Raw genomic sequence first — 23,388 nt, forward strand, 5'->3', positions numbered from 1 at the left:
AGTTTTGAAATTCATGTTCACCCCCCCCCCTCCAACCCCCAAGTGCCTCGTCCCGAATTTTACCCATTCTCATCTGGTCACCCTACTCCTGGCTCAAAGTGCAGAGGCATTGCTCAAAACTCCAGGCGAGGGATTTCTTTTCCCAGTCTGTCAGTGCTGTTGATGTTTTCAAACCAAACAGCAACCTCCAGTTCTAAAAAATGAAGCCAAAGTGCCAAAATCTGCAGTTCATTGAGCGGCCACTAGGCACGGGCCGGGATGAAATTCTGACAGCATGATAATCTTCAGTGGCCACATGCAGCTGGCTCCCAAAGGGAGTCAATCTCCATTGACCCCAATGTTAAAATGCCCAACTTTACAGCAGAATAAAACATGTTTACAGCCTGGTACAATAAACGCCTTTGGGGCCCTATTTTAACGATCTAAGCGTACGGCGTGAAGCGCCTGGCGCAGGTGCGTTTAGGGCGTGTCCAAATCCACTGACGGCGGGAAAAAGGGTCGGTGCGCCGGGTGCGTGGTTCTAAAGTGTTGTACTTAGTGTCTTCATTAATCAGAGGTGTGTTTTGGGTGTAACATGCAATCAACCAATCAGAGATCATCCCCATTCCCTTTAAAAGCCAGGCGCATTTGGACCATGGCGCATTGCTGTTATGATGGAGGATTTGCACCGTAATATTTTTATTTGTAATTTTCTGCATGTGTGTGTGCTGCTGTGCGTCCCTGTGTGTGTAACAAGCATAGTGTGCACGCACTGTGCACGAGCCTAGGAGCATTTTACTAATGCTCTGTTAAAATAACAATGAAATGCTGCGTTATTGACTTTAGACCAGGTTTTTGTTGGTCAATTGCGCGATCACTTCCCGCTGCCTCAAGATAGCAATACGCCCAGAATGCACCTGAACACACCTCCCTGTAAGACCAGCACGCCCAGAATGCACCTGAACACCCCTCCCTGTAAGACCAGCACGTCCAGAATGCACCTGAACACACCTCCCTGTAAGACCAGCACGCCCAGAATGCACCTGAACACACCTCCCTGTAAGACCAGCACGCCCATGGGCCACAGATGGGCGCAGGTGCATTTGTTATTTAAACGACCCGGGCGCTGGACGGGAAATTGACAACTGCATCGGTCTTAAACTAGCAAAGACACTTGCGTCGGGCTTTGGGCTGTGCTGCACTGCGCCGCACCGGGTGCAAGATAGGGCCCTTGGTCTCTAAAGCTAAGTTTAGCCTTCATGACAACTGGATTAGCTACCGCCAAGATGGCGAAAGCCGAAGCCACCGAGAGCCGCCCACTTTGAGCTACATTTCGGCTCTTCAGAAACCTATGGATGACATCACAGAGACTGTTAGTTTTGTATACAGTCTATGTTTCAAAAGCACGTATTCGGAGTATAAAAGAAGATGGCACAATTTGAAGGGGAGGACACCCTTTACAAATGTGCTTCATTACCACCAGCTCTGATAATTTCACTGTAACTGCATGTGGCAATTTTACACCTAATGTTAGTATATTACCTAGTTTAAATGCATGCAAATAGTACAGAGAAGCTGTTTGATTGGCAGTGCAGTAATGGGTGCATTTCAACCTTTGCTGGTGCTTTGAGAATTACACTGTTTCTTTTTGTCTTATCTGTGCAGCTTAGCGGCCGCAAAAACCATGCAATCTTTTTGGGAATTTTTGTGATTCGCCCTCCAGTATCTACCAAATGTGTATTAATCCAAGGTTGAAAATAGTTCCCACCAAATGCACCACTCACTCCTGTTTGAGTGGCACTGCTGTTTAAGAAACTATTTAGCCTTTTTTTTTTAAATGAAAGTATATATTTTTATATATCTTTTTTAATGACGTACATACGTTGCTACAGTAACGGAGTAAGGTGTTGTTGGTTTTTATGTTTTTAATGGAGTTTGTTAACAATAACAAACTATAGTATGACACCAGCCTTATTCTTCAAAGGCAGAAAGACTTATTACAAGTTATTTTTCATGTGTTTCTTTTACCTCATAAGATTAGCATTTTTTCAAGTGAACAAAGCTTTCCTTAGATCAGGCAAGATTTTATAATAAGTCAACTTTGTGCAATTCTGCTGCTCCATTTCAACACTTTGCTGTACTTTGTGTGAGGGCTTGTTTCACGGGTCATAATATTCACACTATGCATTCTCAAAAGTGATGGCAGAAACATACTGAACCTTCTTTGAGGGCAAATTAGCTACACCATATGTCAACCTGAGTTACTTACTTACATTAACATTACTTCAACAGTGAACATGTAGGCTGATACTTTAAATGACAACATTCGGCCTCGTCTTTGAATGCATCACTTCTCTCTCTGCAGCACTTTGTTTTGCTATTTGTTGATTAGGATGAATCCCCATCCAGCTCTTTTCATTAGTGACACATTCCTGTGTGCTGCCTCTGGTTGGTAGCTTCCACCGTTTGAGCGTCACAGGTTACACTCCCAGCCTCTTAGTAACTCTTGCTCACCTCCGGCTCTGTTAGATCTAATTAGGAAACCCCTCAATCAACACATTTCCTGCCTTGGCTTTTATTCGGTCTCGTATCAAGAGCAAACTACATTCTCTCTCCCTAATCTCTCTCTCTCTTTTAGCCGCGCACTGCTGAGTCAGTCTTGGATATTACATTGTCATTTTGTAAACAAGTTGTTGACTATTAAAGTGAGTTGTTTTCGGGGAAGTACATGTGTATAGACGTAGGTGGGATTTAAGCTGCTTGAATGACATGTACTTACAATTTCCCATCACTTTCACAAAAGGTGTAATCATATAAAGACGATAAATTGTGGTCGACTGTCAGACAGTCAGATGGCTGTTAAATAAGCATTTATTATGCTTACTGGATTTGAACAAACCGGAATCAAGCCTCGCATGTCTGCGTGAGAGCCATCAGACAGTGTGTGTGGTGTTGTAAATGTGGTGCGGTGCCGTTATGGTGGGTGGCGTGCGTGGCAGTGTCGCGTGAGATGAATTCAGCCACAGGTGTTCAAGCTGGATGTTCCCCAGCACCTGGTGCTGCTCTTGAACAAGATCTGCTGTGCCACGATCAACATCTAAACCACAGATTGCCTCAGCCTGCCACAGCCCCAGAACTGGTCCCGGACCTGCACTGTATGCTTTGGCAACAAGTCAACCAGCTCCAAAATAGTAGACACATAAGCACAGATTTACACACCTCCTCCTAGCTAACCCTTATAATGTATTTAGCCAGTGCACTCCTGCCACAAACACATATACACCCAACCTGAGCAGTAGGTGTCAACACGTGGTTACTGCTAGATCATGTCACAAAATTTACATCATATTTGCATGTTGTATTTTCCCATTTTCTTGTATCGTAGTGTTCTTAAGCAGTATAAATGCTCAGAGACAAACATCAGTTGTAGTTTGTTTTGTAGGATGCCTTTCTCCTCTGCGGGTGTCTGGAAAGATAAGACCCACATCTGACTAAGTCTTCACGCTCCGCTCCGTCAAATAGCCCTGCTGTTATTCCTAAGAGTTTACCTCACAGCCAGGGCAGCGCAGCAGAGCCAACCGCCGGGCCAACCCCTGGGCCAGACACTTTACATTCCCCAAGACAGAAACTCAAAAACAAAGATTCGCCGTGCTAAATTTGATATAGTCTACATGGGAAGGAAAAGGAACTAACGGAGAACAAATCCAAGGAGATTAAAGCCTGACAAAGTCAAGCTGTTCAGTCGACGTTATCTAAATGTGCTGACATTGATATATTCAACATATACAATGTGCCAAATAAAATGAAGCAAAGTATCCATGCAGGTCAGATTTCAGCCTTGTAAGAGTTATAACTTAAGCGATGTACAGTTTGTTACAGGCAGTAACAGTCAGTGAATTAAGTGAGAGTTTTACCACATGTCATGTTTTGGTTAGATCTTCCTTTCAACATGTCATGTATTACTCACTTTAATTGTGTCTGTCTGTGCTTTAATTTCAAAGTAGGGCTGTGTGATATGCGAGCTCATACGTTATATCATCTTGACGTAAGAGCTTTAAATGAGTGTCTGGGGTTTGATTCTAACCGTAAGTCTTTGGAGTCAAGCCTAATTAGTCCAATCAAAGTTGCAGTGCCTGGCAGTTCTAGCTACCTTTTTACTTAGAGCAAGGCAGTGTTAACTGAGCAATGGAAATGTCCCCGTTTGTTAGTATGTGTTATGTTCTAAAGTTTATTCCATTTTCTTCCAGCATTTAGTTTTTTTTTATCATTTGTATCATATGGCGTTTTTCCATTACATGGTACCTGCTCGCCTCGCCTCGACTCTACTCACCTCGACTCGACGCACTGTGCGTCCATTTTCCATTGCAGATTTTAGTACCGCCTCAGGGTGGCTGGTCATCATAGCGGTGCCGCAGTAAACTGCCGTGACCTAACGCGTCACACACACAGAACGTCGAAGGTGTGTCGTTGTTGCCACCGCCAGAAGACACATTATGTTTCAAATGAAGCTGACGGCAGCAAAAAAAAACGACAGCTGGCTAAACTATTTAAAAACGTTGCGTTTGTTCAGGACACCCCCCCTCTGTCGCTTTCACGTCACCTTTTGGTATCGCTTCAGCTCGCTTGGAACCTCGACTGAGGTGGTACTAAAAGAAGTACCTGTTAGCAGGAACAAGGTACTTTTTTTCGTAATGGAAAACCAAAAAAGGCGAGTCGAGGCGAGTTGAGCAGGTATCATGTAATGGAAAAGCGCCAATAGTCTCGCTTTGCCAGACCCTCCTCCGAAGTGTACTGGAGGAGGGGCTGGCTACTCCATATAGCATTCGGGATGGGAGCAAAACATGCTCTGGTTTATTGGCATTTCTTTAAACCAATCACAATTGTCTTGGGCGGTGCTAAGCACCAGAGAAAAGCCGTGGTGCCGCTGCAAAATAGGCTCGGAAGGAACTTGTTTTGGTGAAATGTGTGTACGTTCAAAAGTAGTTTTAGTCGTGCAACAGAAAACTCAGATTGGACAGATAGTCTAGCTAGCTGTCTGGATTTACCCTGCAGAGATCTGAGGAGCAGTTAACCGTAGTCCTCACAAATCGGCAGAATTTAAAATTCCAACACAAAGGAAGCCCAAGACAACGGATATCCGGCCTAAATGAGTGAAAACCGGCGGATTTTACGGCGAGAAACGGAGAAATCCTGGAAGTGGAACGTCAAGGATATAGACTATTTGTATGATTACATCTTTGCACTATTGCTGTTTTTAGCCGTGCTAGCAGCGTGGCTCTAGGGATGGTGTCTGTCTGTTGCTCGGTCCACTACTTTGGTTCAGACTGAAATATCTATGGATGGATGGATTGCCCTGACATTTGGTACAGACATTCATGATCCCCACAGGGTGAATCCTACTGACTTTCATGATCCACTGGCTTTTCCTGTAGCGCCACCATGAGGTTGAGATTTTGTCCAATACAATTGTTTATGACCAGGTACCTGCAAAACTAATAACATTTCACCCTCGGCTATACTTTGTGTTTAATGCAAATTAGCTCAATGTTAGCATGCCAACATGCTAAACTAGGATGGTGAACATGGTAAAAAAGTATACCTGACAAACATTAGCATGTTAGCCTTGCCATTGTGAGCGTGTTAGTGTGATGACATTAGCATTTAGCTCAAAGCATTACTGTGCCTAAACATAGCGACAATGAGCCGCTAGCATGGCTGAAGACTCGTAGTCTCGTTGCATTATTTCATGTTAACACGGTAAACTGTAAGTTGTGTGATGTTGTGCTTGACCTGTATCATGTTTTATTGTTTTATGTCCGGCTCTCAGCTAATTTTGTTGCAGATCATCAAAATGTACCAATTGTGTTAACTATGGTGCATGGTCCCTTACAAATGAATCAGCATATAGGCCAGTGGATAGATTTTTATATCACAGAGTGGACCAACAGAGACTGAGAGGAGGACACATTAAGTTGCTTCTGTAGTTTTAATCTTCTTATCCCAGCACCAACTTCAAAGCCTCTGACTGGGAGGAAGTGGGAGCAGTCAGTGAACACAGTCTGCCATAGGCTGAGAATTATTCTTTTAAAATCCATATATGCCACATTGCTTTGTAAAAAAAACCCATCTGACGTAAATATGCGGATTTGCAGCACTGATGGTGGAGTGAGTCATCATCCTTGTCCTTTGTTTTGAGCCTTTCAGAGTTAGCTATGCTGTTTGGGTTTATTCAGGTTTCTATTTGTTCTATAACACAGCTGACCTTCCTGTTAACAGAAGGCAGCTACATTCCTGAGCAGCGCCAGAGGGAAGCGCAGGTGCCAGTCTGCAGACCTACTTTGCCAACAGCGCTGTAAACAGCCTGCTTGGCTACTATCCTTCTATCTTCTTTCACAGTCTCTCTGTCCCCTCTCACTCTGTGCTCTGTTCACTTCACTCTCTGTTTTCTCCTTTTATCTCATGCTTTGAGGGTTAGGGTTAGCTTGGGTAAGTTGGGTTTATTTCGCAGCAGGCCCTTTCTTCCCTACGCACTTCTTTAGAAAGGAGGGAACATTAGCTTTTGATTAGACGGCGGCAGTGTTTTCTGCTGGAATAAAGGAGCTCTTGTCTTCTCGCTGCCATGCGTTTACCTTGATAATTGGTTCCAGCGCACACCCAGCTGGGAAAATTACCAGCAAAAAGCAAGATGTTACAGCAGGCCATTTTCTTTTTCTTTTTTTGCAGATGCAATTGTTTTTCTGCATGTTTAGCTTTTTTCTGATTTTATGTGAATCTGGTGTACAACCTGTCACACTACAGTGATGCATTCTTACAAATGCAAACAACATTTTCCTCTGTTGTCACACTCTTGACATTATAGGATTCAGTTTTTTTTTTTTTCATTAAGTAAATAAGTGTGTTTGTGTTGTCAGGTTGTGCGAACCCAGAGGAGCTGACCACAGAGCGAGCCCATGCCACGGTGGAGGGGATGTTCAAGACCCTCCGAGGTTTGAGCCACACCAGAGACCACCTCAAGCAGCTGCGCTCGGTCTACACCCCCAGCGATGGAGTTCACCAGGTCTTAGACACACAAACACAGACTGTCAACATCAGAACACACACACAAACCACTAGGGCCGGGACGATATGCTTTTGTCCCGATTAGAATCTTTCACGATACATGGGTGCCGATTCGTTTTGTATTGTGATTTTCATTTATTGCGATTCGATAGTATTGAGTATTGCGATTTTCATTTACTTCTTTAACAAAAACAAAAGTTGAATAATACATTTCTAGAGACAATATAACATGAGACATTTCTTTTTTTTATGATCAATTTTTTATTATATTTTATTATATTTTAGAACATAGAGAACAAACAAATACAATCAAACAAGAACCAGAACCCTCTCCCACCCCCCACCCTCTGCGGTATCATGAGACATTTCTAAAAACTAATTGTTTTCTAAAAGGAATGCACATCACATGTCAGTCAGTCTGACATTTATTTTATTTGTAAAGAAGTACAGAAGTAGTCTCGCATTGCCAGACCTTCCTCCACAGTGCTGCGGAGGAGGGTCTGGCTAATCAACACAGCATTCCTGGATGGGAGAAAAACATGCTCTGGTTTATTGGCATTTCTTTAAACCAAAAAATAAATAATATAAATAAAAAACATTGATTCTAGGGAAAAGAATCGATTTTTTTTTTTTTCCACCCCTACACACCACACACTTTGTGTTGCAGCGTGGTTCCCTTTAGGTGGACAAATCCAACACGTCTGTTCTGTGATATTTTCAGTCAAGGCAGTCACACGCACATCAACTGCAATCCACCATCGCAGCTCCAACAACATATCTACATTCCCCAGCACTCCTAAGAAAGGCAGAGTGATTAGTTATCATTGTTCCTTACAAACAGCTGGTTTCCCTTGTGTTTTATTTACCTTTTTTTGCACTCTTGCTGTGGCAGTAGCACAGGCACAGACTTAGCAGAGCATCCCTGACCCCTTTATCGCTTTTGTCCGCCTCCAGCTTGCGTCACAGGGGCATACAGCACAGAGAGGGAGTTCACTGTGAGAGCCTCTTCATAAACTGATTCTTTTCTTGGAGCTTATGTAACTAAGAGCATCCATGTGCATCTGGAATCTATGTCCACATTCAGTGCTCCTACCTTTTCTTCAGGATAGTCAACAGTTGAGCTTCACCACCGCTGTCCTTCACTCTGATTGGGTAGCTTTTTAAAAGAATTATGCTGTATGTCAGGAGCATAAAGGTTAGTCGATGAAAGCTCAAGACACTTGACACTTTCTTTCTTTAGAGGTCTTAAATATTCGAACAAAAGCTTTACAACGGCAGGGACTTCTATGGCCTTCTCTTTTTGTCTTTTATTGTCTCTGGAACCTCCTTTAAATGATCTGGATGGAGGCTTTTATTGTCCCAATTCTTACATAAGCCATTTCTCCAATCATAAAGCCATGAGGTACAAAGCCTTGTTCTCATTGGAGGAGCTGAATGTGACATCAGATGTTTGAAATGTTTTAAGCTGTGAAACAATTTCATCCATTTTCATGCTATTTCAAATGTTTTAGCCACGCGTTACATTTTGTTTTCAGCAATATACAAACCATGCTTAAAGGAAAAGTACAACATCTTTCGGTTTGTCCGCTAAATATGAAGCTACACAGCTAGCAGCTGGCTAACCTAGCTTAGCTCAAAGATTGGGAGCAGTAACTTACTAGAGTCTCTTACTAGAGTTGCCAGGCAACTGATCCCAACCAAGAAATAGTCCGGCACATAACCAACTGAAAAATGTTTTTTTTTTGTGCAAAGCTAATTGGCTGCTGGCAGTAGCTTCATACATGAATGCAGACATGAGGGTGGTATCAATCTTCTCCGTTAACTCTCAGCAGGAAAGAGAATAAATGTGTCTCCCAAAATGTCAAACTATTCCCACGCAGCTATGAGAACATACTAAATGCAGTCTAGGTACATTGAAATTACTTTTCCTGTTCAGCCTCAAAAGAAAAAGCCAAATCTGAGTGTTTTTTCTCTCTAATCGTCAGAAGGTTGTAGTGCTGAATCTCATTACTCCATCTCAGTGGAGCTTAATGACCAAGCAAAACACCATGCCATCTTTGTCAAACTGATTATCTGTGACTGTGTGTGTGTGTGGGTGTGTGCGTGCGTGCGCGTGCAGCATTGTGTTTCTGTTGGGACAGAACTGTCTGTCCCTGTTCCTGCTGGATTTCATATAAAAGGAGAACAGCGTGATATCTGCCCGCTACTGAGAAACATCAGAAATCCATCAGCCTCTCTCAGCACTCATCCTCTCCACCAATAAAGCCACAATAAGCCAATACCTGTTGGTCAAGATGTCTTCTTCTCATTAAAGATTTCCCCCAGAGTACAGAGCTCTCCTTCTCTGGGTTAAGACTAAGGTGAGAGGTTTTGACGGGTCTTTACTGTACGCTGATTTTATTTTTCATAAAGCCTGAAAATGACATATCAGCGGCGGGTCGATCATTTTACATTCCCAGCTGTTTATTTAAATGCAGCATTACATTTACTACAGCAAATGGATGCAGTGAAATTGATGAAAACATCACAGTTTCTCCGATGGCTCCAATCACACTTTGTTATCCCAGTCATAATTAATCAGACCAGCAGACAGCAGCACTCGTATGCCTTTACCGTCAAGTGTAAACCTGTTGTGGAGCTGCATAAAAATCGCACATTTCCTGATTACATCTCATGCTGGGAGTAAATGAACACTGTAGAATTTCCTGGAAAAAATACATCAATAAAGGCTGTGTGACGGAACCTGTAATAGCTGGAATCTTAAGCTATCTATTGACCTGAGTGGAGGGGGGAGGGGCTCGATTGCTTGCCTGCTAATTAATTCCTGATCTTTCAACTCAAATGATTTTGAGTTGAAAGATCAGGCATGATACAAGGGGAGAGTTCCTTAACCAATCATAAGCCGTAGTATCAGGAAAACAATTCCTTATGGTCTACAATGAGAAATTGTGGTACATGGGCGGGCATACGCACTTATGACTACCTACCAAAGGGAAGGGGCATAGGCACGTCAGAGGAAGCTGTGAGGTATTGACTGTGTCAAATTGATTATGTCTATAGTAAACATTCTCTCTTATGGCTTCAACCTTTCAGCCTTTACCAACTCAGTCGTATGTGAGTACTGTGTGAAGCCAAACTTAAGGGTCAGTTCACCCAAATAAAAAAAAAAATAACATTTTCATTTACCGCTGCAATCTAGTCAAATTTCTAATGAAGTTCTCCAGTGCGGCTCTTTTTTTTTTAGTCAATTTATTGAACATGTTAAAAAAATACAAACTCATAAGCAATAAAAAAAAGAGAGAACAAACAAAACGGAGTCTTCAGCAACATATAAGCAACAAATAAACAAGTCAAATTATATTGTTCACGTTTCAGATGGGTAAGAAGTTAAGAACTTTTCTGGTCCTACCCCCTCTTAATTTTGATACAGTATTTATAGATAAAAAAAAAAAGTGCATCCATCAGCGTCCATGTTGAACTCAGTCGGCTTAAACAAATCAACCTTTGACATCCCTGGAGTCTTGTCGCCAGACAACCAGCGGAGACTCCAGGAAGTCATTGGGCCCTGATAAGAAATGGCCCATAACCTCCTGTGAAACCACAAATTGTACACCCTTTGTATCGGCCTCGGTATTTGTATGGAATAAACAAGCGAGATGGGACATTTTTATTACTGAGCTTTCGGAGGGCACATGCTGTACTCTTTCTTAAATGAGATGCGTAGTACAACTTTGTATTGTGATTTTGACAACAAACACATTCCAGTCCCTTCTGTTCTTTGCTCTGAGTGTGTTTGATGTTGTCACTGTGTTGTTTTGGAACATTAATTTGTTCATTCACCTCTATGCAAAAAAATATTTGTGGGAAAACTGATACTCACGCGTGTGTGTGTGTGTGTGTGTGTGTGTGTGTGTGTGTGTGTGTGTGTGTGTGTGTGTGTGTGTGTGTGTGTGTGTGTGTGTGTGTGTGTGTGTGTGTGTGTGTGCGTGCATGTTTGTCTGTGTGTTTAGATGAATATTTAAGCACTGGCATTATCATATGACTAATTATAATATTTTTTTCATTGTGTGGGTGCCTGCGGTGGTGAAATGGGATTGCTTTTAGCTTTTTAGGATAGCGGATGAAAATGGAGCGTGTGGTGTGCGTGACCGTGGGCCGGATTGGTTGTTTGTGGCTGCTGTGGCTGCGACGCTATTGGTTGTGTCTGTGTGTGCGTGAGCCTGTTATTTAATCGGAGGTGAATCATTAATGTGTTTACTCCCAGCTTTATTTTTGCAGGCTGACCCATGCATTAAAGTCATGTTGGTAGAAGTAAACGTTGGACAGCAGGGCAGGATTTTCCCCAGGCCTAATTTGGCTGCTCCTCAGGGACTGGATGAGTGGGAGTTGAGAATGATGCATATGGATACTCTTTATTGAGGTGAGAGGATGCCTGTGGGCAGAAACACCTGGATGCATTAGTATTTGGACATTTGGTGTGTGTGTGTGTGTGTGTGTGTGTGTGTGTGTGTGTGTGTGTGTGTGTGTGTGTGTGTGTGTGTGTGTGTGTGTGTGTGTGTGTGTGTGTGTGTGTGTGTGTGTGTGTGTGTGTGTGTGTGTGTGTGCGTTTGTGTAATGCTTAAATCAACAGTTTGGTCGATGGAGTCTTTGCTGAGTGTCCAGATGTTCTAATAGCAGAGGATAAGTTGTGTTCATCCCTCGCTCACATTTTGGCATATAGCCTTGATGTGTCACTAACTCTGGCCTCATATAAAATAAGGAATGTAATCCAGTGTTCCAGGACTGGAAAATAATGTATTCAGATGCTCTATTTTAAGACTTTAAGACTTCTGCTATCCAGAGTACTCAAATAAAGGCTTATCTTGGTCTTTATTGTTCTCTGATACAGCAAACTACTCTCCCATGAAAAAAAAATAAAAATCTGCTAGCTTTGAGGCCTATAAATGGTGCATTCTGTCCTGGGTAGCTGGGCAGAAAAAGCTGAGTCATTGTCACTTTTTTTTCAACTTTTAAGAATATCAAAAGCTATTTGTGAGGCTTTAGTTGAGGTTCTGCAGTTCAGCTCCTTCAAGGACATTAAGATTTTATTGAAACCTCTGCTGGCTTCTCGCTGTCAAAACGACTGTGGAAAGTAATGAAGTGTTGCACGTGATCGCTAGGCAGCTCATAACTATGGAAAAGTGAGCCAGGTGCTGTTGACTGTTTTTGGAGAGGCTGGATAAGTCATATGATGGTGTCAATATGTTTATGTTCATAGGAAAACTATGATTGTTTTTCATCAGCTCATACACTCTCAGCTTAATCCAAAGTAAACTAAAGTATGGCTGACCTTTAGCAATAAGATGTGTTTTTCTCAAACGGCAATCCGGTCTTACCCTCCTCTATTGCTAGGAAAACAGGACTACAGCCATGCTAGCAGCTCTGTGAGGGTGTACTAGATGCTAACATGCTCACAATGACTCTGCTGACATGTCTGGCAGGTATAATGTTTACCATGATCACCATCTCAGTTTAGCGTGTTAGCATGCTAACATGTCCTACTAGGGTCAGCCCTATGTTCCCACAGTCCAATGGTCCCACAGCCCTATGTTCCCACATGTCTAGGACATTTTCAAAATGAGGTCTTGTGTTCATACATTTCCCTTCAAGGGTTAGGGTGGGTTAGGGTTTAGGCAAACATAGGGCCTAATTTTGGAAGAAATCTTTGAAATGTGGAAACATAGGTCTGTGAGAACAAAGGCACGCTCCCGTGCTACTTAGCACAAAACAAGTACAAGGAAAACGTTGCTGTCTTTCAAGACTTTATACATAAGGGGTGCAAAGCCTTTACTCCTATCTCAATGTGCAAATAAAAACAAATAAAGCATGGTTAAAACATACAAAACAACATGCATGTCTTAGAACAGACACACTTGCTTATAATAATAATAATAAATTGAATTTATATAGTGCTTTTCAAAGACTCAAAGTCGCTTTACAGTAGTTTGTTAGTCTCGCATTGCCAGACCTCTCAGCACTGTGGAGGAAGGTCTGGCTACACCACACATTCATAGGAGAAAAAAAACGTTCTGGGTTGTTTGCATTTATTAAAACCAATTACAATCATCTTGGACGGTGCTTAGATCGGTGGCTCTGCAAAATAGTTTCTGAAAGGAACTTGTTTTGGTGGAAAATTTGCACCCCGCAAAAGAAAACGCCACATACAATATGAAATAAAGTTAACTGTTCACACCATACAGTAACGTGAGCTATTTAAATTAGCTGGATACATGGTTAATTATAATTTGCTCTTACCAGTGTATCTCTGTGTGTACTTCGTCCACAGAAATCCCACCAATCGGTCCCAAAACGTCCCAGTTAGAGAGGAAACGCCGTAAATATATTCTTTGTAAATCTTTACCGTCATTCCCCATAAGAACCAATCAGGCCAGCCTTGTTGTTGCACAATCCATATTTTCTTCAAAACTTGCCATTTTCAGTGTTTAGCTCGCTAGCTCAAAGTTTGTTTTTGTTTCCCGAAGCGAACAGAGTTTGAGAACGGAAACACACAGATTGGGAAAGTGAGGGACATCCGGCGTGTGAGCCACGTGGAAATGTACTTTCGTTGATCCAGACTAGTAGTTGGTAGAACACAAAGAACGGCTGACAGATGACAAGATTTTTATACAATCAAAATGATCTAGAATTCCATTTGGGTATCATGTAGTATCATGATTATAACATAATGGTGGTTTTGGATAGTTGTGTTGGTACCATTGAGAAAAAGGTGTTTTCTGAACAGACTTTTTAAAACTTGCAGATCAAAGTGCTGTTTTAAGCCACATCATTTTAAGCGACAGTGCAGGATTCTTTCCCCTTATTGCAGCAGTGTTTAAGCTCTTTTGGAAGTGACTCATAAGTTCGCCACCTGTTTGGTCAACCACAGCTATTTATAACTCCTCTGTCGCTCACACCCACGGCCAGCCACGCAAACAGGCAGAGGCTAATGGAAGGGCCAAATGCTCTTCAATCACATTATATCCTACGCAGATTGTTTACTGTAGAATATCACACTTGACACATCTATATTTTAAAAAAATGAAACATTGTCATCATTCAGGGTGTTTTTGGGGTGTTACCTAACTGCCATGTTTAAATGTGTTGTTTGGTGTTTTGCAGGCGACCTATCGTCCTTTCCTGCGGCAGATCCTGGAGGAAGTCTTCCACCCTGAAAGACTTGAATGTCCCGACATCGAGCACATGTCTGGAGGCCTCACGGACCTGCTCAAGACCGGCTTCAGCATGTTCATGAAGGTCAGACCTTGCTCATAACTCTCACACACACACACACACACACACAAACACACACCCACACACACACTTGTATGTAATGGGGTCAGTTCTTTCACATCCTCTTCATCGTTCCTTTGCCCAACCCGCTGTTGACAACAAAGTGCCTTCTTCCATTGATTGAACTTGACCCGATTCGACAATTTGCTGAGTAAGCTTCTCTCATGTCTGCACATACACAGCGTTTACCCTCGTAGTCCAATTAAACCATCAGAAGCAGCTCTATGTGATGTGTATTTACCCACCACTTTTAATTCTTCTGAACCACAATGTCTACCCTTAGACACAGAGATGTTTGACATGGCCAACAGATCAACCAGTCAGTCTGTTTTATAATCATCACTGCACACACATCTGCAGAACTTTTCATGTATTAGGCCAGCTTCACACTGCCTGTGTGGCAAGTCCGTTTATATTTCGGCTCCCATGTTAACCGGTTAGATCTTGCACACTACCCGCGTGACACGCACGTCTCAGGCGCGGCTCTGGCCGCGAAAAGGTGTGCATGCCAGAAATAGAACCGAGGCCTATTTTTCACACGACACGCAAGCGTGTTGGAAGCATTTCCAGGCAAAATAGAATACAAAAAAGATGTTTATATGTCATTTTGACACGAATACATATTAATAAATGACATTTTGATGTTTGAAAGTCTCTAGGTTTTGACATAAATGCAGATATAAATGTAATTTAAAAAAATAATAATAAATAATTATCGATTTTCAAATATTGCACCTGTCAATACAGAACAAAATATTCTGGAGCCTATTTTGCCGTCAATACTGCCGACGTTGTCTTTGCTGTAATCAAATCAGTATATATATATATATATACACACACACACACATATATATATATATATATATATATATATATATATATATATATATATATATATATATATATATATATATATATGTATATATATGTATATATATATATATGTATGTGTGTGTGTTTAACATGGTATTTCATTTTATCAATGGGAAACACGTTTCTGGTGTGTAATGACATAGAAAAATCCACGCAGCCGCCACGCAACTGACACACAACAAAAAACGCCACGCTCACGCCACACAGCCAGTGTGAAGCCGGCCTTACAGTTACTGCAGTCAGGAAAAGCACAACATAGGGACCTTTCGCACAAGGATCACACTTTATAGGGCAAACAGCCACGTGTCTCCACATGGAGTCACCAGCTGCTTCTTTTCATTTCACATTTAGAAAGCAGTTTGCTTCACTGCGTGGGCTTAACACCCCCACCATGAATGTTCTTTATAACATGTTGAGTGGTGCCTCCGTTGGTAACGTGTTTAAAGAGGCTTCTCTTGACCCGAGGAATCCAGAGAAAAAAATATAATTTGCCTTTCTGTGTCCTCATGGTTTATGAGTTACCAGCTTAAATGTACAGTGCTTTACAAATGGCTCTATGGGGGCGCTGTTGGTCACTCGTTTGACTATCTCGAGCAGATGCCAAGGGACAGTATGAAGCCATAGAATTCCATTGTTTTACTATTTTATTTTGATTATAGCGCCACCTATGGGTAAAATGGCATGACATTTTACACACATGTTCAGGGTCCATATCTGCACGTTCGCCAAATTTGGTTGCAATTGTATGTTGCATTGCAGGGACAAGGCGGTATTTATCAATAGGCCATCCCTTCCGAACTTTGTTAGCCAGTTATATCTAGGGTTGGGTACCGAAACTCGGTGCCAATAGGGAACCGGTGCCGACGTAAACGGTAGTAACGAGACCGAATAAGAACGAAAGTTTCGGTGCCTCATTTCGGTGCTTGACTTTACACTACACCTGACAGCATGTAACGTTAGCCTACCTTTAGCTAGCAGCTGGATTAAACACCGGTAAAATGCTGACAGCTAACGTTAAACAGTGTAAAGTGTGACTGTATTTCACTGTGGAGGACTTCAACAGCGCGATGTAACAGTCTGCAATGCAGCACAGCAGCAGCTGCCGTTGTCGGAATTCATAGATATACAGTAGTAGTACTAGTAGTACTAGTAGTACTATGTTTATATGGTCGGAGTTAAACAACACAGACGGTGCTTTCACTTGCAGCTGCCGTCGTCGGAATTAAACAACACAGACAGTGCATTCACTTAAAACAGGTAGCCTCGTGGTGCATTCAGAGTAATTGTAAAATACCCTTTTCCCATCTGGGGTTCAACAACAATATACTGGTGAAATAAGTTATTGTTATAGTTATTACATTATTATTAAATCTTTAATTTTGACCATGGCCTTAGCAATAAACAAGTCACTGACTGTTGTTTACTACCCTTATTTTTTTTCTTCTTCTTTTTTTTTTTACTTTATTGAAAAGTACCGGTTCAGGCACCGGTTCAGGCACCGTTTAGGCACCGGCACCGTTTTAAAAGTATCGATTTAGCACCGGAATCGAAAAAAAACGATACCCAACCCTAGTTACATCGGTAAAAACAAATGCACGCAATGTGTTTGGGGTGGTGTTTTGTGAAGATTGGATTAAATAAACCGTATAGAATATGGAGCAAGGACATTTTTTGTTCAAAATAGCAGAATGTTTTTTTCCAGATGCTTTTGATTAGCAGGTATAATATTTACCATGTTCACAATCTCACTTGCTAACGTCTAAGCATGCTAACATTTGCTAATTGATTTAGATTCCTTCAGCAGATTCAGTTTATCATACAATCTCACATTCGGCACACGAGTCAATTCAGTTAGATTTTCTGATTCATTCATTAATTTGTTTTGTTTTACATACAGTATTATTTTAATTGTAATTATTAATTTAGATATTTCCAAAAGTATAACCACTGTACAAATATGCATTTTGTAGCTCAGTCAATAGGGAATTGGGTTGGGAACCGGAGGGTTGCTGGTTCAAGTCCCCAATACGGACCAAAGTATGGTGGTGGACTGGTAGCTAGAGACATGGAGACCTCCTAGAGTGTGGTCTAGACCTACTCTGTCTGTGAAGTATGTCTTGAGATAACTCTTGTTATGAATTGATACTATAAATTTAATTTAATTTAATTGGGCACTGCCAATGTGCTCTTGGGCACTGAACCTCCAACTGCTCTATGGGCAGCCCCCTCACTCTGACATCTCTCCATTTGTGCATGTATAGGTACTGAGCATGTGTGTGTAATTCAGGCCTGTGTGTAATAACAACAGAGTGAAAACATTGGAATTTCCCTTACGGGATTAATAAAGTATACATTATTATTATTATTATTATTATTATTATTATTATTATTAATTATTAATTATTAAACAGATTTAATGCATTTAAACATTGCACCAGGTCACCGCTTCAAAGAGTCACACTAGTTTTGAAGGCCCAATGTAATCCTGAGATGACGCAGAGAGGAGCACAAGCTTCACTGCAAGAGAAACCAGTAGCGTTGGTGGCCAGACAGTAGTCTGTATCAGTGTTGCAATAACAAGAAACACCATAATTTCTTAGTCGTCCATTTTAACCCCAATTTCACCTGTTTTTTTTTTTTAAAGAAAGCAGTTGGATTAGCAGAGGATGGGAAACTGTTTGCAGGAATTATACAATTTCAACCATTCGTGTAGTTATTCATTCATTCTTTTACAATTTTGTTTCTCCAAGTTTTGAAAGCATCAGAGGAAGACACAAATACCTGAATGTCTGGGTTTTATTAATATTTTGACCAAATGTTTTTTTTCCAACAGGCAGTTTGATGTAGTTTTTGGCTTGTGGGTAATGTATATCCACCGCAGAGCGGATCAGTATCCACGGTCTGATTATCCCACATGTGGGCCTGCTTAAACTGATGATTACCCATGGGGGGAGGAATTAGACTGGTTGTGTAAGCGTGGCCTGGTTTTACACCATGCAGTCTATGTTTTACACACATTAAGAAAGTTGGCCCCCGAACCACCAAGTCAGACAGACTAAACCTATAAACCTGAACTTGGAGCACTCTATAGGAGCACACCCTTTATGCTATAAAACAACCCAATAAAAGTTCTATTTTTAACCACAGAGCCTTCTGTGTACTGCACAGTTTGTATCATTAAACACACTGGACACTGCAGTCTGGATTATGACCCAGTCAGAGCTTGTGCACTGTTGCTTAAACTGTCATCTTAAATTCTCTGTATCCAAATTGTGTGTGTGTATTTGTGTGAGTTTGTGTCTGGGGTCCCAGTTGTACAGGAGATCTGGCTCCTGCTCATTCATAAGTAATTCTGCTGCAGTTCCTACATCTGACCAACAACAGCAGCAACCAAATATAAGTTTTCAAGCCCTGAAGTCACTGGATATCTCTCATTTATCAAGCACTATTTGCTATTTGCTTACAACGGCTGTTGTTCCATGAGGCCGGCAACACTTTCTCTCCAGTACAAAGGTATGTTAGCAACAACAACTCACAGTGTGGGACATTGTTTAGTAATCCCATACTTTAAGAGCAATGATGAAATACTTGAAAAGGATTGGGATGTTTGACGTCAGGAAGCTGACCTTCTCTCACGACAGAATGTGATCAACACTGGCAATATGCTTCCAAACATGAAAATCTGTCTGAGGCGCCTAAATCAGCTGTGATCCCGATCTAAAAGAGGATGCATGTGGGTGGACTTTTTCAAAGTAACTTTGGAATGTTGTGAATTTGTGGAGCAGGACTTTTTATTTTGAAGTACTGTTTCCCACCTTCTAGTGAGTAGCCAGTTGAGAGGTGTTACATCAAATTAAGACCTAATTAAAGTTAATTTGGATCCAATATTTAATCAAATTTCTTGTGATGTTAATAGATGGGTAGTCTATATCCACGACGTTCCACTTCCGGGATTGCTCCGTCGCTGCCGGAAAAAACGTTTTCACTCTTTTTGGCCAGATGTCCGTTACCTTCCACTTTCTTTGTGTTGGCATTTTATTCTCCGGTGGATTTGTGAGGACTATGGTTAACTGCTCCATAGATCTCTGCAGGGTAAATCCAGACAGCTAGCTAGACTATCTGTCCAATCTGAGTTTTCTGTCGCACGACTAAAACTACTTTTGAACGTACACATGTTCCACCAAAACAAGTTCCTTCCTGAGACTATTTTGCAGAGGCCCCGTGGCTCTGTCTAAGATGATTGTGATTGGTTTAAAGAAATGCCAATAAACCAGAGCAGGTTTTTCTCCCATCCAGGAATGCTGTGTGGACTAGCCAGACCCTCCTCCGCACCGCTGTGAAGGGGGGGGCGGGCAAAATGAGACTAATAGATGGGCGTCTCTCAATCGCTTAATAGCAGGGAAGGTCAATGAAAATGGTTTGTGTTCCCAAGCTGAATTACCTTATCCAATCTCTTCCTCTACAAAAGCAAAAATAGTCATTTTTAAATGGTTTGACAGGATAACAAAGACATACATTTGAATGAATTACAAAAAACAATTGATAGAGGAGGTTTGGGTCTACCAAATATATTGTATTATTACTATGCTTTTTCACTTAAGGCATCTGGCCCACTGGTCACTTCCTCCTGAGAGAGCCCCACCCTGGTATTGTATTGAGCAAACTGTTCTTGCCCCATTATCGCCCTTGCTATGCCTGTCTGTTAAACTGTATGGTGAGGCAAAATCACATCCGATAATGTCTCCCTTAAATGTTGTTTGGACCAAAGTGGCCCCGTTGTTTGATCTGGATCCATATCTAAATACTTTATCAAGTGTTTGGCGAAATCCAAAGTTTTGTATTGTTAGATCTCCCCTTTTTTGGAGGGATTGGTTGGAAAAGGGAATTGTCACACTGGGTGATCTGTATCTTGGTGGCATATTGAAATTCTTTGAGGAAGTGGTACAGCAATTTGTAATCCCTAGGTCTCAATTTTTTTTTCGAAATTTGCAACTTCGCCATCTGTTGTTGGGGATTTTTGGATCCAGTTCTTCAGCCCCGAAGGCACCAGAATGAGTAGATAAGGTGTTGTTGAAATATGGAAAAGGCCATGAGGCTTCTGGGTATTATTCTATGCTTATGCAGAACCATGCAGTCTGAGTATTAAACTGGGTAATGAGAAGTGGGGCAGAATTTGAAGGAATATTAAAACCAAGCCTAGGAGTGGGCTTGTGAGATGAGAGAGATGGCTAGAGCGGCGGCGTTTGAAAAAAATGTCATATTAACGGTTGGCCAGATTGGATGTCTAGACTAGAAAATGGGGAAAGTAGCTGAGCTCTCTGGAGGACTCCTAAGAAGCTTTGTGCTGGGGAGAGACGTGTATGATGGGCTGATGGGGTTGTCATTTCTACATGTGTTTATTTGGTTTATGGTTTATTGTCTATTTTGTTATTATTTTGTTGAATGGTCTTGAATATTATAGTTACTGTGTCATCTTTTCTTGATTTCTTTGTCTGGGTGGGTGGTGACGGGGGGTGGGGGGGGGGGGGGGGTATGTTCATGTTGCGAATTGTATGTTTTGTATGTTGTTTCAAAAATAAAATTTGTTACTCACAAAACAAATCCTGGGTTTGAATCCACTGGCAGGCAAAATGGATGTAATCATCTGACTGTGTTTTAAAGGGGTGATAGAATAATTATATAGGGTATTTCACACTGTTCCTTATGGTCTCCTAATGGGGTATGTAACATTGGTTGGGCTGAAAATGGCCTGGTTGATATTTTATTGGCCCTTATGCATCCCTGTGTTTTGGCCCTATTTGTAACAAGAGCTTTTCTTCCAAATATGGTATGGTCATGAATATTTAGATGAGCTGCGCGCTGATTGGTTGAGCGACTTGCCATACGCACATATTAGAGACGCGTGCTGATTGGTTGAGCGAATCCCCAATACACATACATTAGAGAAGCGACAGAATCTCATATTCCAGACACTGCAATGTTTTATTACCAAATTCACTTTCTCAATTTTAAGCGAGTAATTCAATGCTAATTGGGGGCTTTTAAAAATTGATGGCTAATTGCAAATTTGGTAAGACGTGTCGGACTTTAGGAGCTCCACACAGTCTTACGAGAAAGCGGCAGCCTGCTGGGCTCCATACCCAGCGCAAAGTCACCCTTTGTGGATACTGCATACGGGGCTCCGCGGCCAGCTGCCGGCATAACTATAATATATTTACGGTTTGAATTTCGTCACGCCACTTTCATTTTAAGGCATTTTTATGAACGTGAGGCGTCTTTGTAGGACGAGCAGCTGCTTGCAATATGTCCCATTCATTACAATGGGGAAATACCGCATCTAGCTAGCTACACTTTCGCCATAACTAAATTATATTTACAGTTTGAATTTCGTCACACCACTTATACAACATCATTCCCCAATGTCTTATAAAGCTAACCGTTGTGTCCGATTTGATTTTAAGGCATTTTTATGAACGCAAGGCGTCTTTGTAGGACCAGCAGCTGTTTGCTATATGTCCCATTCATTACAATGGGGAAATACCGCAGCTAGCTAGCTACACTGTCGCCATAACTAAATTATATTTACAGTTTGAATTTCGTCACGCCACTTATATAACATCATTCCCCCGGACGAGCAGCTGCTTGCTATATGTCCCATTCATTACAATGGGGAAATATCGCAGCTTGCTCACTTTCGCATAACTAAAGTATATTTACAGTTTGCATTTCGTCACAGCATGAATATTACAGGTTCCTCAAGGTCTTACAAAGCTTAGCTAACACTTGTCCGATTTCGGATTTCAATTGAATGTATTTTTGTGAATGTCAGAGTTAGGAGGAGGCTAGCTAGCTCTCATTGATGGACTCCATCTCACCGCGGCTCTATCAATGAGACTCGCAGCCAAAGAGGCGTTTATTTCCCCGATTGTTTGTTTAAATAACTCAACACACATACCCATTATAAGATTAACTGGAACCTGCGGGCTGAGGTAAAAGATTGCGGGCGTAACAAGCTCGCTGACACTGCGGTCAGGGCGGCGATGTAGCAACCCAGGCAGCACCAACAGAGATCTGCGTGACCTAGATTCAGAAGACTACCTGATCTCAGGTCAGTTGTGTAGCCTATGTAAATGTTGGGGCGTGACTGTTCTCTTAAGGTTCCGGATTTTGAGATGCTTGCGTAAGCAACTCAGCTTTGTTGGGATTCGCCCGTTTTCAGCGGCAGTTTCAAAATATGAGATTTTCATAGTAAAGGGGTGTCAGTGGGACTTTGAGCTTCTATGTATGTCCTATTTACCCACCGAACTGTCGTTATTCAACTATGACAAGGTAAAATCGGTTTTTCATTCTATCACCCCTTTAAGATGATCTATTAGAATGACCTAAGATCGAATCTGGACCCTGAGGCTAGACCAGTTAGGAACCGCTGGTACAGTGGATGTCTTACTGAAGACAAAAGCAGGTTTTTTTAAAGAATTTACATTCAAAGCTCTGTCTCTAGGGAAGCCTGTGGATGTATTTTCTCATCAGCATTTTATAGGCCAAACAACTAATCGATTTATCAAGAAAATAATCAACAGATCAATTGAATGTGAAAATAATCGTTAGCTGCAGCCCTAATCAGGACAAACAGTAGAATAAAGATTTCTTCTCCTCACTTAAACATTTCACATCTCATCTTTTCACAGTTCCATAAGCCCCTCCCTCCCTGTGTGTCCCATGGCAGTACACATGGTTCAGACACTTAGCTGCGGTGTGTATGTGGATCAAACAAACATGCAGCCAGTGATGTGTCCAACCCACCCCACACATGTTGAATCAGCCTTGACATGCTTCAGCCTAGCCTGCTGATGCTTCACGTGTACAGCCACTCTCTCCTCAGGTCCACCCCCCTGCAGCTCTGATTGCTCGGTTAGCATTCACAGGCTGAAGATGTGTCCTAGCTGCCACTCGGCAACCAATAGCACAAAGCCATTATTCTTCCCCGACGGCCAATCACGGTCAGCAGAATCACCAGACTTCACCCTGCTGTTAAAATTCATCTTTAAGTCGCCGTTCATACTGTTTTGTGCTGTGCGAGCAATTTAAGTCTGTGAAAGTCTCCTGACACATGATGATGTGGGACATTTGTGTGTGGCTGCATATGTT

At 41.8% G+C, this 23,388-nt stretch overlaps 1 protein-coding gene across 1 annotated transcript in view; it reads left to right on the forward strand.

The window, feature by feature from the left end:
• The window catches only part of scfd2 (sec1 family domain containing 2), a 122,753-nt gene that overhangs the window by 92,902 nt on the left and 6,463 nt on the right, over positions 1–23,388 (forward strand). Inside the window, exons 6-7 of the mRNA XM_039810140.1 lie at positions 6,891–7,036; positions 14,197–14,331. Coding sequence (XP_039666074.1) covers positions 6,891–7,036; positions 14,197–14,331 — 281 coding nt within the window. The remainder of the gene's footprint in view (positions 1–6,890; positions 7,037–14,196; positions 14,332–23,388) is intronic.

Source organism: Perca fluviatilis, chromosome 9 (assembly GCF_010015445.1).
Source record: "Perca fluviatilis chromosome 9, GENO_Pfluv_1.0, whole genome shotgun sequence".
Lineage (NCBI taxonomy): Eukaryota > Metazoa > Chordata > Actinopteri > Perciformes > Percidae > Perca > Perca fluviatilis.